Raw genomic sequence first — 17,297 nt, 5'->3', positions numbered from 1 at the left:
TATTCGCTGTTATGAAAATCTTGTGGTGAAACTATGCAAGATGTTTAGCTGTTCTATCAATGAATTAAAACTACAAAAAGTAACAGCCACAGAGTTTGATTTATTTGAATAAAGAGATCTAAATTTGGAAGGTTGCAGCTCATGCTTTGGAAGACTATACTTTGAAATTAGGAAAGTGGTGTCTATACCTACACCTCTTTCCTGATGGCAGCAATGAGAACAGGGCATGCGCTGGATGGTGCGGGTCTTTGATGATAGCTGCTGCTCTCTGACGGCAGTGTTCCCTGTAGGTGTACTCAATAATGGGCCGGGGGGGGGGGGGGGTGTGGTTTGCCTGTGATGTCCTGGGTTGTGTCCATTACCTTTTGGATGGCTTTACACTCAGGAAAATTGGTGCCCCAATACCAGACCATGATGCAGCTGGTCAGTACACTTTCCAGCACACTTCTGTAGAAATTTCTGGTGTCATACCAAACCTCCAACTCCCAGGGAAATAGAGGCACTGATGCACTTTCTTCAAGGTGTCATTGGTGTGTTGTGTCCAGGAAAGATCCTCTGAGATGATGACTCCCAAGAACTTAAATTTGATCACCTTAATAATTATTTATTTATAATATAATTTATGCACAGGAAAAAATCCCATAATTAAATAAATGCTAAAACTCCATTTGTCATTCTTCAGCTTTGGTCATTTTCAATGTAAATGTTCCTATTTCATCCTTGTAAATTGTACCCATAGAATCAACATCGCTGGTCACTTGTACTCAAATTGGGACATATTTAATTTTAAAAATCATCTGTCGAGCAGCTCAAATGAGATTTCTTACTTTCTTTTTTGAGCAAGATAAACCTGCATGGGTGAAAATAGAATTGGATAAAGTAGAAGAGAGAATGGCAGAGGACTTTATATATAAATGGGATGTGAAATTACTAACTGGTGAGAGAGAAACCCCTTTGCTAAAACACTTAATTAATATTTGACAGCTGACGCGGACATTACCCCTCCATGAACCTTCGTACGCGAAGCCAAGCCAAAGAAAGAAGAGAAGATATTGGAACAAGGGGGTGGTTTATCTCCCCAAACTCTCCTGATCATAATCGGCTTATACTTCGTATAACGGGTAGACAAATTTTTGAAATTTGGTCTCACAAAGGAATCAGATAATATCGAAGGTTGTTATGGGGGGGCGACAATTGATGTCACTTGAACAAATTTTAAAAATAAGTAGGGAATTCTTAATTTTCTGCCGTTTCCAAATAAGAGCGAATCTAAGGGATAAATTGGGTCCAACAATGTTTTTACCAAATGGTAGTGATGTGGAGACTCTGATTCGCAAGGGAAATAAAAAGAAATGTACTTCGGCAATGTATTGCTTACTTCAAATGAGAACCCTCAAATCAGAGGCTCATAAGTCCAGGCAGAGATGGGAATTAGACTTAAATGTAAGAATAGATGAGGATGTCTGGTCTGAATTATGTCAGGATAGTATGACTAATACAATCAATGTAAGATATGGATTAGTACAAAACAACCTTTTGCATCAATTATATTTCATTCCACAGAAATTAAATAAATTAAAATCAGACTTATCAGACCGATGTTTTAGATGTGGTGAAGAGGAAGGAACTTTTTATGTTCTAAAGTGAGACCTTTTTGGGTTGATCTGGGAAATTTCATGGACCAGATTACAGGAATTAAATTTCCACAAAACCTAGAATTATTCTTACTGGGTAATGTTACAAAGAAGATCTAAACTGAAACTATCCAAGTATCAAATAGAATTTGTTAAAATCGTGTTGGCAGTGGCTAGAAAGTGTACAGCAGTTGTGTGGAACTCTTATCCCCATCTAGGTATGACACATTAGAATGCAGAAATACTTAATTGCATTCCCCCTGGAGAAAATTACCTATAAACGTAAGAAATAAGTACGACATATTTTTACAAGTTTCGTGTCCATATTTACAATTTTCAGATGTAAATCTTTAATTGTGTTCTGCCTAACCCTCAAAACCTATGCTGATCTAATCCAAATTAAATTAAATAGAACATCCATCTATGATCAGCAATCCATTCTGATTTCTTTTCTTTATCTTTTTCTCCTTATCTTGCTTTCTCCTGGCTTTTTTTCTTGATGGGTGGGGGTTGGGGTGTGTGGCTATAACCATCTTGGAATAAATACTGGGATTTACATTTGTACTTGTAATTTTTAATTTTGCATGCATGGTCAAAAATTTTAAATCAACTATTTAAAAAATGGACAAATTTTAGGACCTGGATTAAGATGATGTCAGAATAGAACAGGCTTGTGTGCTGGACAATGATTGAAATTAAGAAGTGTTGGATCTTCTTACAGGGGAAGTACAGGAGGATTGGTCCACTTATTTAAAAAAAATGAGAATTCTGGGAATTATAGACCAATGAGTCTTACGTAAGGGGTGTGCAAACTACTGGAGAGGATTCTTAAGGATAGGATCTATGAGTTTTGGAGAACTACTACAGCCTTCTCAAGAATAGTCAGCATAGCTTAGTGAAAGGAAGGTCATGCCTCATGAGTCTAATTTTTTTGAGGAGGTAACAAAGGAAATTTGATTAGAGTAGGGCAGTAGATGTGGTTTACATAAAATTTAGCAAGGTGTTTTGACAAGATCCCCCATGAGAGATTGGTTCAGAAAGTCATGAGGCATGGGATCCATGGAACCTTGGCTGTGTGGATTGAAAAACTGGCTTGCGTGTAGTGGAAGAGTAGTAGGGGAAGCAAAATATTCTGTCTCAAGGTTAGTGACTAGTGGAGTTGTGCAAGAATCTGTTCTGGGACCCTTGCTCTTTGTAAGCTTTATAAATGACCTGGATGAAGAAGCAGAAGGATGGGTCAATAAATTTGCAGATGACACAAAGGTCGGAGGAGTTGTGGATGGAGCTGAAGGTTGTTGAAGGTTACAAGAGGATGTAGACAGGATGCAGAGTTTGGCAGAGAAGTGGCAGATGGATTTCAATCCAGATAAGTATGAGCTGATGCATTTTGGAAGAACAATCCAGAAAGCTGAGTACAGGATTAATGGTCAGTTACCTAGGAGTGTGGATGAACAGAGGGACCTTGGGGTCCAAGCATCCCTCAAGGTTGCGGCGCAGGTTGATAGGATAGTTAAGAAGGCCAATTGGTTGTTGGGCTTCATTAATAGGGGGACTGAGTTCAAGAGTCGAGAGGACATGCTGCAACTCTACAAATCTCTGGAGAGGCCACACAAAGTATTGTGTTCAGTTCTGGTCACCTCATTACAAGAAGGATGTGGAGGCGATGGAGAGGGTGCAAAGGATATTTACCAAGATGTTGCCTGGATTGGAAAATAAGTCTTATGAAGACAAGGTTAGCAGAGCTGGGACTTTTCTCTTTGAAGCATAGAAGGATGGGAGAAGATTTAATAGAGGTCTACAAGATTATGAAAAGCATAGATAGGGTGGACAGCCAGTGCCTTTTCCTAGGGCAGGAATAGCAAACACCAGATGACATCTGTACAAAGTTGAGACATCAGGACTAACCTTTTTTTAACTACAGAGACTTGTGTGTGCCTGAAATACCTTGCCAGGGACAATGGTGGATGCTGAAACATTAGGAACATTTAAGAGACTCAGGCATATGGATGGAAGAAAAAGAGAGGGTTACAGGGTAGGAAGGGTTTAGTATTGTTTTTTTAAGGAAAATATGGTGCTGCACATCATTGAGGGCCGAGGGGCCTGTACTGTCCCAGAATTCCCAGAATACTGTACGTTCGAGACCAAATGGTCAAAGGAGTTGGAATTAACAGCAGCCTTGGATCCATTTCAATATGATGTTTAACAATTTTGCAGCCATTAATTGCTATTAGAGGATTATGGGTGTGAAGTTGGAGGAAAATTAGATTGTTGACGAGTAGGTTTCCATAGGTCAGCACAACATCATGGGCTGAAGGGCCAGTACTGTACTGTTGTATGTTTCAATTATAAAAATCTTCAGCTGCCATGTGACAAGCAATTCATTGTAAAGACATCAAGGAAAATAGTTAATACTATCAACCAAATGGATGTTAAAATCTATTCTTTAGTTTAACATTTGGATTGTGAAAGGACGCCCTTGTCAATTAAAAAAGTGTTTAAGTCCTTTTTGCGTGACAACGTGCAGCTGCTAGAGAAGTGACAAAGAATGTCACCATTGCTAACCTTGACTTTATAACACTCTGTCCCTCACGGAATGCAGTTTAATGTGACAAAAAAACATTTATATCACCTAACAAGAAAAAAAATTAGTAGCGAGGAGTTGCTTACCGAGGATGTCCATTTATGTGGCATTGCAGAGTGACTAGAGCTGATGTTTGTATTTCAGACACATTGCGTGGATCTTTCAAGACCACTCCTCCTGTTTCTATCCCTGTAACAAAATAAATTGTTTTTTTTGAGAACCCAAGCAGCTGAACCCCTTGGATCTCCTCCACTTGGAATTCCATACACACGCTCTAGGATAAAATTTCCTCTCCCTTTATCATTTCTCTTCATACAATGTTCACGGTAATACACTAAATTGAACATTAGTGAATAAGCAAGTGCAATTTAAGTAAAAAATATCTAATTTGCTGTCAGTGGCCCATACTGCTTAACTAACTTTACAATATTTGAGTTGCTGTACGAGCTTCCAAACAACATGTTCAGATTTAATCTTTGCAGATCAAGAAAGTAAATTCAATCGATTAAATAAATTACAACTTTGGATAAACAAGACGTCTGTGTATCGGTGACTATGAAGCAACAATGATGGTACGGTTAGAGTAGCAGTTACAGTGCCAATGACCTGCTTTCCAATCTCTTGCTGTAAGAAATTTATATGTTCTTCTTGTGACTCATATGGATTTTCTCTGGAGGTTCTGGTATCCTCCCACCGTCCAAAACGTACAGGGTGGTAGGTTAACTGCGTGGCATGCGTTTTATGGGCCTGGTGGGCCTTCTACCAAGTGGTATCATTAAAAAAGTGAAAAATTCCAAAGATATTGGGTCAGTTATTTAGTCACATGGATATATTTGGGGCAATAAAGCTTATGGGCAAGAAGGGTCTGTTACCTTCCCATATCTCCAAATGAAAAATTAATTATAGAATTATCATGATTGCAGTTGACTCTTGGGTGGACTCAAGTTAGTAACCAAATAACTCATTTCTGTTGCACTCAAAATTGGATGGATGAGAAAGCAGTACTTCGATCAAGTTCAACGTGCATCCTAGATCAACCTTCTACACAAAGTCCTACTTAGAAAGGAAACTGGTGCCTCCAATGGGAAATCTGACCCACAGACAATTCATCGTCATTTACACAAGAACTCTTAACAGATGTGCCACAATTCTTAATTGCTGCAGCTACACAGATACAGATGAATCGACTGAATCTGGTGCTCCCGTCAGAGAGTCTGGGTGCAGACTGGGGTATCGCTGTGTGGAGCACTTCGGCTCAGTCTGCCGCAATAGCAGGGATCTCCCAGTGGCCACCCCCTTTAATTCCCAGCCTCATTCCCTTGCCAACATGCGTGGTCGTGGTCTCGTGAACTTGCAGACGATGACCACCCACAGATTGGAGGAACAACACTCTCCAACAGGGTGGCAACAACACCTAATTCTTCACTTTCTTTTCGAACCCCATATCTCAATCTATCCCCACCTTTGCTCTGTGATGATGTAATGGGGGGATGGGGGGGGGTGTATTATACTGACTGCTATTGGCTATGGCTGTAGAGATACTCTATCCTAATGGTATAACAGATGGAGATGCTTTCCCACTGGCCAGTGTAGTGGTGATTATTTTTTTTTCTTTGGCTTGGCTTCGCGGACGAAGATTTATGGAGGGGGTAAAAAGTCCACGTCAGCTGCAGGCTCGTTTGTGGCTGACAAGACCGATGCGGGACAGGCAGACACGATTGCAGTGGTTGCAGGGGAAAATTGGTTGGTTGGGGTTGGGTGTTGGGTTTTTCCTCCTTTGCCTTTTGTCAGTGAGGTGGTGATTATAGTCTGCTAATAAAAGCCCACTTGTCTGGTCTATGTCTATGGCACATCAATTTTATTAACAAACTCTCAATCATGGATACTTCCCTGAAACCTGGAAGACTCGAGATAGATCAAGATACCACCCGAGCTGGAGAAAGTTTTCACCACTGGCTCCAGCGTTTTGAAGCAAACATGCGAGTGAACAATGTTGTGCAAGACACGGCGAAAATGGACCTTTTTTTGTGTAATTCTTTATTTATCGCACTCTGAACCAGATCAACTAAAATATTTACAGATGCATCTCTTTACATATACACAGTGACATTTTCTCTTTTTTTTCCCCATTTCTCCCTCCCCCCTTTCCACCCCCCTCCAAAAACAGTAAATATTGAACATATAAAATACAATAAAACATCTTTATACAAAAGGAAAACAAACAAGAAAGATGTGTCATCTACTTATACACATTAAATCTAATCGTGTTGATCTTCTTATCATTTTAGGTGATGGAGGTCGGAGGCCAGCTCTCTCTGTTATGTTCCATGTACGGTTCCCAGATATTTTCAAACAATGTAACTTTGTATTTTAAATTATATGTAATTTTTTCCAATGGAATACACTTATTCATTTCCATGTACCATTGCTGTACTATCAGGCTCTCATCCATTTTCCAAGTTGACATTATACATTTTTTTGCTGCAGCTAAGGCTATCATAATGAACCTTTTTTGTGCTTTATCCAATTTGAGACCAAGTTCTTATGTTAATTAAAAGAAAAATTTCTGGATTTTTAGGAATGTTGTTTTTTGTGATTTTATTTAATATCTGATTTAGATCTTCCCAAAACTTTTTCACTTTCTCACATGTCTAAATTACATGTACTGTTGTTCCCATTTCCTTCTTACAGCGAAAACACCTATCTGATAATGTTGAATCCCATTCTTTTAATTTTTTTTAGGTAATATATAGCCTGTGCAACCAATTATATTGTATCATGCGTAACCTTGTGTTTATTATATTGTTCATAGTTCCAGAACATAACTTTATATAAAGATATTTTACTCCTTTTTCCACTTTTGTTTGGGTTTATACCTTATTTTATCATTTTCCTTGCCTTGCAGCTTAATGTACAGGTTTGTTATAAATCTTTGAACTATCATTGTGTTTGTAATCACATATTCAAAGCTGCTTCCTTCTGGTGATCTCAACCTGTTTCCCAATTTACCCTTGAAATAAGCTTTCAGTTGATGGTATGCAACACTGTACTGTGAGTTATTCCATATTTGTCCTTCAACTGTTCAAATGTTAATAAATTATTTCCCAAAAAAAATTTTCTATTCTTGATTCCTTTTCTCTCCCATTCTCTGAAGGAAAGGTTATCTACTGTAAAAGGGATTAGTGGATTTTGCATCAACAGCATTTTTGGTATTTGGTAATTTATTTTTTTCCTTTCTATGTGTATCTTCTTCCATATATTAAGTAAATTATGCAATCTTGGTGAGGTGTTATATGCACCAGCTTTTCAACCCATTTATAAAGTATATGTTCTGTTACCATCTCTCCTATTTTATCTAGCTCTATATTAGTCCAATCTGATTTTTGTCTCGTCTGGTAAAAATCTAATAAGTAACTTAATTGTGCAGCTCTGTAATAATTTCTGAAGTTTGGTAACTGCATACCACCTTGATTATACCTCTCTGTTAATTTATCTAGCACTACCCTCGATTTCCCCCCTTTCCACAGGAATTTCCTTATTATTCTCCTTAGTTCAGCAAAAAATTTATCTGTTAAGGGAATTGGTAACGTTTAAAATAAGTATTGTATCCGTGGGAACATGTTCATTTTAATGCAGTTCACCCTCCCTATCAACGTTAGCGGTAATTCTTTCCAATGTTCTAAGTCTTCCAGTAATTTCCTTATTAATGGCTGATAATTTGTACAAGTGGTTTAAGTTATTGTCTATCCTGATTCCTTGGTATCGGATTGCTTGTGTTTGCCATTTGAATGGAGATTCTTTTTTAAGTTCTGTAAAATCTGCATTACTCATTGGCATCACTTCGCTTTTATTTGCTTTGACCTTATACCCCGATATTTCTCCATATTCCTTCAATTTCTTATGTAATTTTTTATTGATTTCTCTGGTTCTGTTAGGTATACTATGATGTCATCTGCAAATAAGCTGATTTTATACTCCTCCTTTATTTTTATCCCTTTTATTTTATTTTCCTTTCTTATCAGCTCTGCCAATGGTTCTATTGCTAAGACGAACAATGAAGGGGATAATGGACATCCCTGCCTAGTTGATCTGCTTAGTTTGAACTGGTTTGATACATATCCATTTACCACTATTTTTGCCAATGGTCCATTATATAATGCTCTAATCCAATTAATATGTTTTTCTGGCAGATTGAATTTCTGTAACATTTTAAATAAGAAGTTCCACTCTGCCCTGTCAAAGGCTTTTTCTGCGTCTAAAGCAACTGCCACCGTTGGTTTTTTTATTTCCTTGAGCTGCATGAATTAAATTAATAAATTTACAGACATTGTCCGCTGTTAGTCTTTTCTCGACAAATCCTATTTTTGGTATACAGTAAGCCAATCTGTTTGCTACTAATTTTGCTATTATCTTATAGTTTTAGTTAAGTAAGGATAGTGGTCTATATGATGCTGGTGTTAATGGATCCTTCCCCGTCTTAAGTATTACTGTAATTATTTCTGTCTTACATGAATCTGGTAAGTTTTGTGCTTCTTTTACCTGATTCATTACTTCCAGAAGAGGAGGAATTAATAACTCTTTAAATGTTTTATAAAATTCTATTGGAAATCCATCCTCTCCTGGTGTTTTATTGTTCGGCAGCTTTTTTAATATATTCTGTACTTCCTCTATTTCGAATAGTTTTATTAGTTTGTTTTGATCCTCTACTTTCAATTTTGGCAATTCAATTTTAGCTAAAAACTCTTCTATTTTATCATCTTTCCCCTCATTCTCAGTTTGGTATAATTGTTCATAAAATTCCTCAAAGTTTTCATTAATCTCTGTTGGGTTATATGTGATTTGTTTGTCTTTTTTCCTTGACGCCAGTACAGTTCTTTTAGCTTGCTCTGTTTTAAGTTGCCAGGCCAATATTTTATGTGTTTTTTCTCCCAATTTGTAATAATTTTGCTTTGTTTTCATTATGTTCTTCTCCACCTTGTATGTTTGTAATGGTTCATTTTTTTTTTGTCCTCCAATTCCCTCTTTTTCTTTATATCATCTCTTTTCACTAGTTCCTTTTCTGTACTTACTATCTCCCTTTCCAGCTGCTCTATTTCCCGATTGTATTCCTTTTTCATCTTAGTTACATCGCTTATTATCTGCCCTCTAATGAAGGCTTTCATTACATCCCATAGTATAAATTTATATTTAACAGATTCTGTGTTTATTTAAAAATGTTTTAATTTGGCATTCAATAAAATCTCTAAATTCCTGCCTTTTAAGTAGCATGGGGTTTAACCTCCATCTATATGTTCTTGGTGGGATGTCCTCCAGTTCTATTGCAAATAGCAGGGGTGAATGATCTGAAAGTAGTTTAGCTTTATACTCAGTTTTCTTGACTCTCCCTTGAATATTAGCTGACAACAAAAACATATCAATCCTTGAGTATGTTTTATGCCTACTCGAGGAATATGAAAATTCCTTCTCTTTTGGGTCTGTCTCCTCCATATATCCATAAGTTTCATTTCCTGCATTGATTTAACCATAAATTTGGTTATTTTATTCTTTTTGCTTGTTTTTTTTCAATTTTATCCAACATTGAATCCAAATTAAGGTTAAAAACCCCTCCTATCAATATATTTCCTTGCGTATCTGCAATATTCAAAAAAAATCTTGCATAAACTTTTGATCCTCATCATTAGGTGCGTATATATTGAGCAAATTCCAAAATTCTGAGTATATCTGACACTTTATCATTACATGCCTCCCCGCTGTATCTGTTATTTCCTCCTCTATCCTGATTGGTACATTTTTGTTAACTAATATGGCTACACCTCTAGCTTTTGTGTTATATGATGCTGCCGTTATGTGTCCTACCCAATCTCTCTTCAATTTGTTATGTTCCACCTCGGTTAGATGCATTTCCTGCACAAATGCTATATCTACTTTTTTCTTTTTCAGTAAATTTAGTAGCCTCTCCCTTTTAATTTGGTTATGTATTCCATTAATGTTTATAGTCATATTGTTCAACATGGCCATCTTATATCTTTGTTTTCACTTCTTTTCCGCCTCCTCCATCCTCTTTTTCCCATTACTGTTCTTTAAGTTTTTCTTTTAAATCTCAATATATGACAACGCACTTAAAACATGAAATACCCCAACAATCCCCACAACCAACAACCCTTTAACCCAAAATGAACTCCCCCCCCCCACTCCTTGGGTAGCCCCTTGTCAGTCAACCACAACTCCCCTTTCCATTCAGTTTGCGAACTTACTCACAAGCATCAACTGATTTTGCAGTGACGGTTAGCCTCCCACCCCCAGAGAACACTATTTTCCTATACATATAACAAAGCTCTTTCTTTTTTTCCCCTTCTTCCCCTCCTCTTTTCCATCTTTATATATACATTATCTTTACATATTTTTGTATATTCTCTTGTTGGTCTTCCTTCTTGTCACTCCTCCTCATCTCTTCTCCTGTCCTGCAAACGTTCAGCAAATCCTTGGGCTTTCTTTGGATCTGAGAACAGCCTATTTATCTCCAGGGATAAATACTTTGAATACTGCTGGATGTCTTAATATAAAGTTATAATCTTTTTTCCGTAAGATTGTTTTTGCCGTATTGAATTCCTTCTTCTTTAAAAGTTCAAAACATATGTCCGGATAAAACAAATATTTTTTGTCCCTTATATTCCAATGGCTTATTGTCTTCTCTAACTTAATTTCTTGCCTGCTCCAGTATGTTCTCTCTTGTCGTATATCTTAGAAGTTTTACCAATATGGATCTCGGTTTTTGATGTGGTGGCGGCTTCAGTATTAGTGCTCTATGTGCCCTTTCTATTTCTTCATGTAAATCTGTCATTACCAGCCCCTTTGGGATCCATCCTTTTATAAATTCCTTCATATCTGACCCTTCTTTGCCCTCTTTCAGCCTCACTATTTTTATGTTGTTTTGTCTACTGTAGTTTTCCAATTTGTCAATTTTTTGTGACAATAAATTTTGTGTCTCCTTAATTTTTTTTAGCTCTCTGACAACATCCCTCTTAAATCATTTATCCCCATTTCTACAGCACCTTCTCATTCCTCCACATTTTCTACTATTTTCTGTATTTCAGTCATGACCAACTCTAAGCTTTGCATTTTGTCTTCAGCTCTTTTCATTTTTCTTTTGATTGAACTAAATTCTAATGATAGACATTCTTTTAATGATCTCATTTGTTCTTCAAAAAAGGCTTTATCTAAATTTTGTCCTTCTATTTTACCTTCTTCTTTCCTGTGAAGATCTTGGTCTTCCTCCTCTTCTTCTGTGCCTATATCTATGTCAGCGTCGTCTTCTTCTCTGTATCTGTGTATCTTCATCTCTCTCTGATGACCTGCTTCTGTGCCCTTGATGGGCCTCGAGCTGCTGTGTCTCCTGCTGCTGGGCCTCCCGCTGCAGACCAACCCGCTGCTGGGCCTCCTGCTGCAGGTCATCCCGTTGCCGTTCATCCTTTTCCAGCCCTTTGTTCCCTTTCTTACTGCTCTTCTGTTCTTCTTTCTTGAGTACTTCCCCCAGTCGAAAGCCCTGATGCTGGGCATCTCTCAGCTGGTCGATCCACAGCTGATCGCTCCTCAGCTGAGTACCCCTCCCACCAGCGTTCACCTTTTCTTTTACTTGCGCACCGTGCAGCTATGCTTGGCTCTGAGAGCCATTTTTGAAGATTGCCGGTCAGGACACCGCTCCTCCGGGGACTCACCAACTTTGGAGATCGGCCGCTCCTCTCCATGGTGGCTCCCCGCTCCAACGTGCAGGTAAGGCCTTCTTCTTTTTTCTCTGGTGATTTTCCTTCTTCCCTTTTCTCTGTTATTCTTACTTTCTCTCTTTTGGGTGCCATCTCCTGGCTCTACTTTGTAGATATTTCTTTTCCTGTATTTTATGTTTATTGTGCTCTGTTTTTTCAAACTTTTTTTTCCTTTTCTCTGGAGAGGGCTGGTTCTACTCGACCAGCCACTACTCCATCACGTGACTCCTCCCAAAAATGGACCATCTTGTGGCTCTCCTCGGAGAAGTACCCTACTCCGTGCTTAGAGAGACAGCTGTCTTCCAGAATGCACTGAATCTCCTCTGAACCGATTATGATCTGCCACAAAACACATTGTTCGCAAGACATCAACTTTACACTTGAAAACAACAAGCTGGAGAGACCAAAGATGCTTTTGTGCTCGCACTAAAAGGGCTATCCAGAGCCTGTGCTTGCGTGGCCGAAGCCCACCGAGAATCTTTGATGTTGGATGCATTCATAAGTGGATTGGAGTCGGGGGGAAATCAGGCAACATTTACTGGAGACCCCGGGCCTAACTTTTAATGCTGCTGAAGAACAAGCAAAGACCCTGAGGGCTGCACTACAAAGTGCTAAAGCCCTTGAGGAAGAAAGAGGTGCTGAAGTGGCCCCCCCCCAAGGCCCGGCCACAGTGATGATCCACTGCTGAAGGCCACTAAACCGCAGCATAAAAGCTGCTACAGAAGATGCTACTTCTGTGGTTTGGCGCTACATGTCCGCTCTCAGTGCCCCGCGTGACAAGCCAATTGTGCCAACTGCGGAAAGTGAGGTCACTGGGCTAGAACCTGCCAGGCATGAGAGTCCTCACCTAGCTCACGCTGTGAGTTGAAGAGTAAGAAGAAGAGCTCAAGCGCTACTAATAAGCAGGGGCACTGCTGTGTTGACCTGGAGAGCCAACGATTTATCTAGTTCTTCTCCCTCTTCTTCTTCTGAAATAGTAAGTGAACTGCCAGTGACATGGCGAACTCTGACAGATCGCTGCTGCAGAGAGACCCTGTTCTGGCATCGATGACGATAAATCAAGATGAACCCCACGGCCTGAAGCATTCCACGATGAAGGTGGAGGTAAACGGGGAGCCTATTGACAGTTAGTTCAATATGGGCAGTATTGACAGTTCTATTAATCCTACATCCACTAGTGCCCTGAATCTAACGTTGATTCCATCTAAGTGCAAAATTTCTATGGCTTGTTCTGGACTAAAACGAAACGTTACAAGTTGCTGTAAAGTAACCCTGAGGTACAGGGGAATGAATGTAAAGATTTCAGATTGCACGAGCTCCCCGGTCTGTGCTCCAATGATTTTAGGATTAGATTTCCAGTGCCAAATGAAAAGTATCATATTGATGTTTAATGGCCCATTACCATTGATCACGGTACCTCAAGAGGCTGTTTACGGGTTATCAACTCTAAAAATTAAACCTCTACCTATCTAACCCCGGATTGTAAGTCTATAGCTACTAAGAGTAGGCGCTATAGCAAAGAGGACAGACTCTTTATTAAGGACGAGGTTAAGCATTTATTGAAAGAAAAAAAATAATCGAACCCAGTACAAGTCCTTGGCAGTCGTCAAAAATGGCATGAAACATAGAATGGTTGTGGACTACAACCAAACTATAAACAGGTTTACCCAACTAGATGCTTATCTCCTGCCTTGTATCTCAGACATTGCAAATCAGATTGCATAGTTCAAAATATATTCCACAATTGATCTGAAATCAGCTGATCATCAGGTGCCTATTCACAAGGATGAAAGGCAATTTACCTCTTTTGAGGCAGATGGCAAACTTTTCCAGTTTCAAAGAGTTCCTTTTGGAGTTACCAACAGTGTATCCATTTTCCAAAGAGAAATGAATAAGCTAGTAGACACTCATAACTTGCAAGCCACCTACCCTTATCTAGACAATGCCATTATATGTGGCAAAGACTTAAATGATCACAATTGGAACTTACAAAAACGCCTCCAGGTGGCCAAGTATCTGCACTTAACCCTTAACAACGAAAAGTGTGTATATTGCACTAAACGCCTGGCTATACCAGGCTACATAGTAAGTAAAGGGGAGATCAGTTCAGACCCAGAGAGAATGAGACCACCCATGGATCTACCCCCACCTGCGACACAAAATTCCCTCAAGTGTTGCCTGGGATTTTTCTCCCATTACGCTCATTGGGTGCCCAATTACTCAGATAAAGCGCAGCCACTGTTTAAACCTACTAGTTTTCCCTGTGCTTTTGAAAACATCAAACAAGATATAGCCAAGGCCACAATATCAGGATTTAGCATTCCAAGTAGAATCTGATGCATCAGATTGGGTCTTAGCAGCTACACTAAATCAAACTGGTAGACCTGTGGCTTTTTACTCTCGTACATTACATGGGCCAGAGGTCGAAAAGGAAGCGCGAACTATTGTAGAATCCATTCACTACTGGAGACCTTTTAGCCAGAAGGAAATTCACTTTACTGACTGATCAAAAATCTGTTGCCGACATGTTCAACACTAAATTAAAAACGAAAAGATCTTGCGTTGGCGAATTGAGTTTTCTACTTATGATTACGTTATACTATATTGCCCAGGAAAATTCAATGACCTTCCAGACACGCTTTCTCGCAAGACCTGTCCAAGTCTACAGCTAGACCATTTGAAATGCCTTCACGAGGAATTATGTCACCCAGGAGTCACTAGATTTTATCATTTTATGAAGTCCCTCAATTTGCCGAACTCACTAGAAGACATCAAGAAACTGATTAATGAGTGTCCCATCTATGTGGAGTGCAAACCATGCTATTACAAACTTTCCGCCTCCACATTGATTAAGGCATCTCGACCATTTGAACGCCTCAGGAGGCGTTTGAGAGGAGGCTTTGAGATTCATGTTGATCTTCCTAGGGGCACAGATGGAGGAGTCTTATCTCTAACCGAAGGGACTTCTGTCGCCAGGTGTGAAGGGAGTGGAGAGTAGGAGGAAACATTCTCATGAAGAGGGTATTGTTCCTCAAGTATTTCTCGTAACGGGGAGGGTAGAGGAGGAGTCGGGTCAGTGGAAGGGCTAGCAGGCTGTAGACCAGACGAGATGAGATTCCTAAGGGAAACAATGTCCTTTCTTCCATCAGGAAAAATAACATGAGGATACTGCGGATTAGCATGAAGCAGTTGAACACACTCTACAAGCAGGTCAGCTTTGCTGGGTCTAACATGTTTTCTGAATAAAACTTCTCCGGGGTTAGAGAACCAAGTCAACAAAGTCAATCCAGTTTTTGATTTTCTAGGGAAAACAAAAAGAGTTTGGTGAGGAGCCTCATTGGGAACTGGACAAAGCTGTGTAGGGATAATGCTTCTGGCAGCACATCTCACCAGCAGCTGGTGGGGAGACCTTTCGATTTTAGTGCGAGAGTGATAGCTTTCCAGATTGTACCGTTACTGCGCTCCACTTGACTATTACCCCGTGGGATATAGCTTGTAGTATGACTAGTAGCTATCCCCCTATCAAGAAGGTATTGCCTAAGTTCAGAACTCATGAAAGCTGACCCTCTGTCACTATAAATGAAGTTAGGATAACTGAAAATACTAAAAATCATATCAAGACATTTAATAACAGAACTAGCAGAAACGTCAGCGAAGGGAAAATGAGAGAATTCATCAATGATGTTAAGGAAGTAGGAATTCTTATTATTTGAGGGTAGTGGTCCTTTAAAATCCACGCTGAGGCGTTCAAATGATCGAGATGCCTTAATCAATGTGGAGGCGGAAAGTTTGTAATAGCATGGTTTGCACTCCACATAGACAGGACACTCATTAATCAGTTTCTTGATGTCTTCTAGTGAGTTCGGCAAATTGAGGGACTTCATAAAAATGATAAAATCTAGTGACTCCTGGGTGACATAATTCCTCGTGAAGGCATTTCAAATGGTCTAGCTGCAGAATGGTCTTGCGAGAAAGCGTGTCTGGAAGGTCATTGAATTTTCCTGGGTGATAGAGTATAACGTAATCATAAGTAGAAAACTCAATTTGCCAACGCAAGATCTTTTCGTTTTTAATTTAGTGTTGAACATGTCGGCAACAGATTTTTGATCAGTCAGTAATCTTAGCCATAATTACAGTGAGTGGAATCACCCTATATTATCTCAGACTTGCAGTTTGTTTTTTACCTCTCTGCCATGTGTTCTCATTAATTCTGTTTGTAACCCTTGATCTTTCGTTATTTTTTTTGCTTTTGCCATTATTGTATTTTATTAAAATTGGTCAATTTTTGTGGGGAGTGAATGCAATGATGTGATGGGGGGGTGGGGAGGGGGAGGAAGACACACGTATTATACTGACTGCTTGCTATTGGGTATGGCTGTAGAGATACTCCACCCTACTGATATAACAGATGGAGATGCTTTCCCACTGGCCAGTATAGTGGTGGTTATAGTCTGTTAATAAAACTCCCGTATTAGAATAATACTTGTCTGGTCCATGTCTCTAGCTCTGTCTCTCTCTTTTTCCTGCCTCCTTTCCCTCAGCTCTGCATTCACAGAACCAAACCCCTCCATCCCCCAATCAATTCTTACATTTCCTCTCTCTTGTCCTCCTATCCATCTCCGATTAACACCTTCTGTCTGTTAGTCTATACCCCTCCCTCTGCTCTTTTTTTCCTTCTCCCCAGCCTTTTAATTCAGGCATCTGCCTGCTTTTTCCACTCGTACCTTGAAAGGCCCAGGCCCAAAATGACGGCTGTGAGACTTGCTGAGTTCCTCCAGCATTTGTGTGTTTTCACTCTGGTCAACTTGTAACTGTCAACTACAATGTCCAATTAGCGCATCATTCAAATCAATGTACAAATTAAGCCTGGGCAAAATGTTGATATACGCATCCATGAATAAATAATGAAATTTACTGCATCAGAAAACTACTGCCATGGTCAAGTTCAGATAAGGTCAATCTAATTTCCTGGTAGAGAGGAACGTGGAAAGTATTAAAGTCATGCGTACTGTCCAAACTATTAGTGAGCAACAAAGAACAGTTCATTCATTCAGGATGTGAACATCAACAACAGGTGATTTATTGTCCAGCCCCAAATTCACAGTGCAGCACATAGCTTAGAAGGATATCAGAGGGCAGTAAAGAGGCCATATCTGAATTAAAACAAAAAATACGACATAAATTTTCAGCAAATCCGGCAGTATCGATGGAAACTAAAAGAGGGAACATTTCAGGTCGTGACCCAAGGACGCAGATTTTAAACGTTGATATTTTCTCTTTCTGTAGATGCTGCTTGACCTGCTGGAGTTTCTCAGCATTTTC

At 39.3% G+C, this 17,297-nt stretch overlaps 1 protein-coding gene across 2 annotated transcripts in view; it reads right to left on the bottom strand.

The window, feature by feature from the left end:
• The window catches only part of LOC138737212 (inactive tyrosine-protein kinase 7-like), a 315,556-nt gene that overhangs the window by 134,338 nt on the left and 163,921 nt on the right, over nucleotides 1–17,297 (bottom strand). For both annotated transcript variants that reach the window (XM_069887883.1, XM_069887885.1), the window contains one exon: nucleotides 4,302–4,404. In XM_069887883.1, coding sequence (XP_069743984.1) covers nucleotides 4,302–4,404 — 103 coding nt within the window. The remainder of the gene's footprint in view (nucleotides 1–4,301; nucleotides 4,405–17,297) is intronic.

This window comes from Narcine bancroftii, chromosome 6, assembly GCF_036971445.1.
Source record: "Narcine bancroftii isolate sNarBan1 chromosome 6, sNarBan1.hap1, whole genome shotgun sequence".
NCBI classification, from domain to species: Eukaryota; Metazoa; Chordata; class Chondrichthyes; order Torpediniformes; family Narcinidae; genus Narcine; species Narcine bancroftii.
The sequence above is the reverse complement of the archived record's forward strand: the minus strand, read 5'-3'. Positions and strand labels throughout refer to the sequence as shown.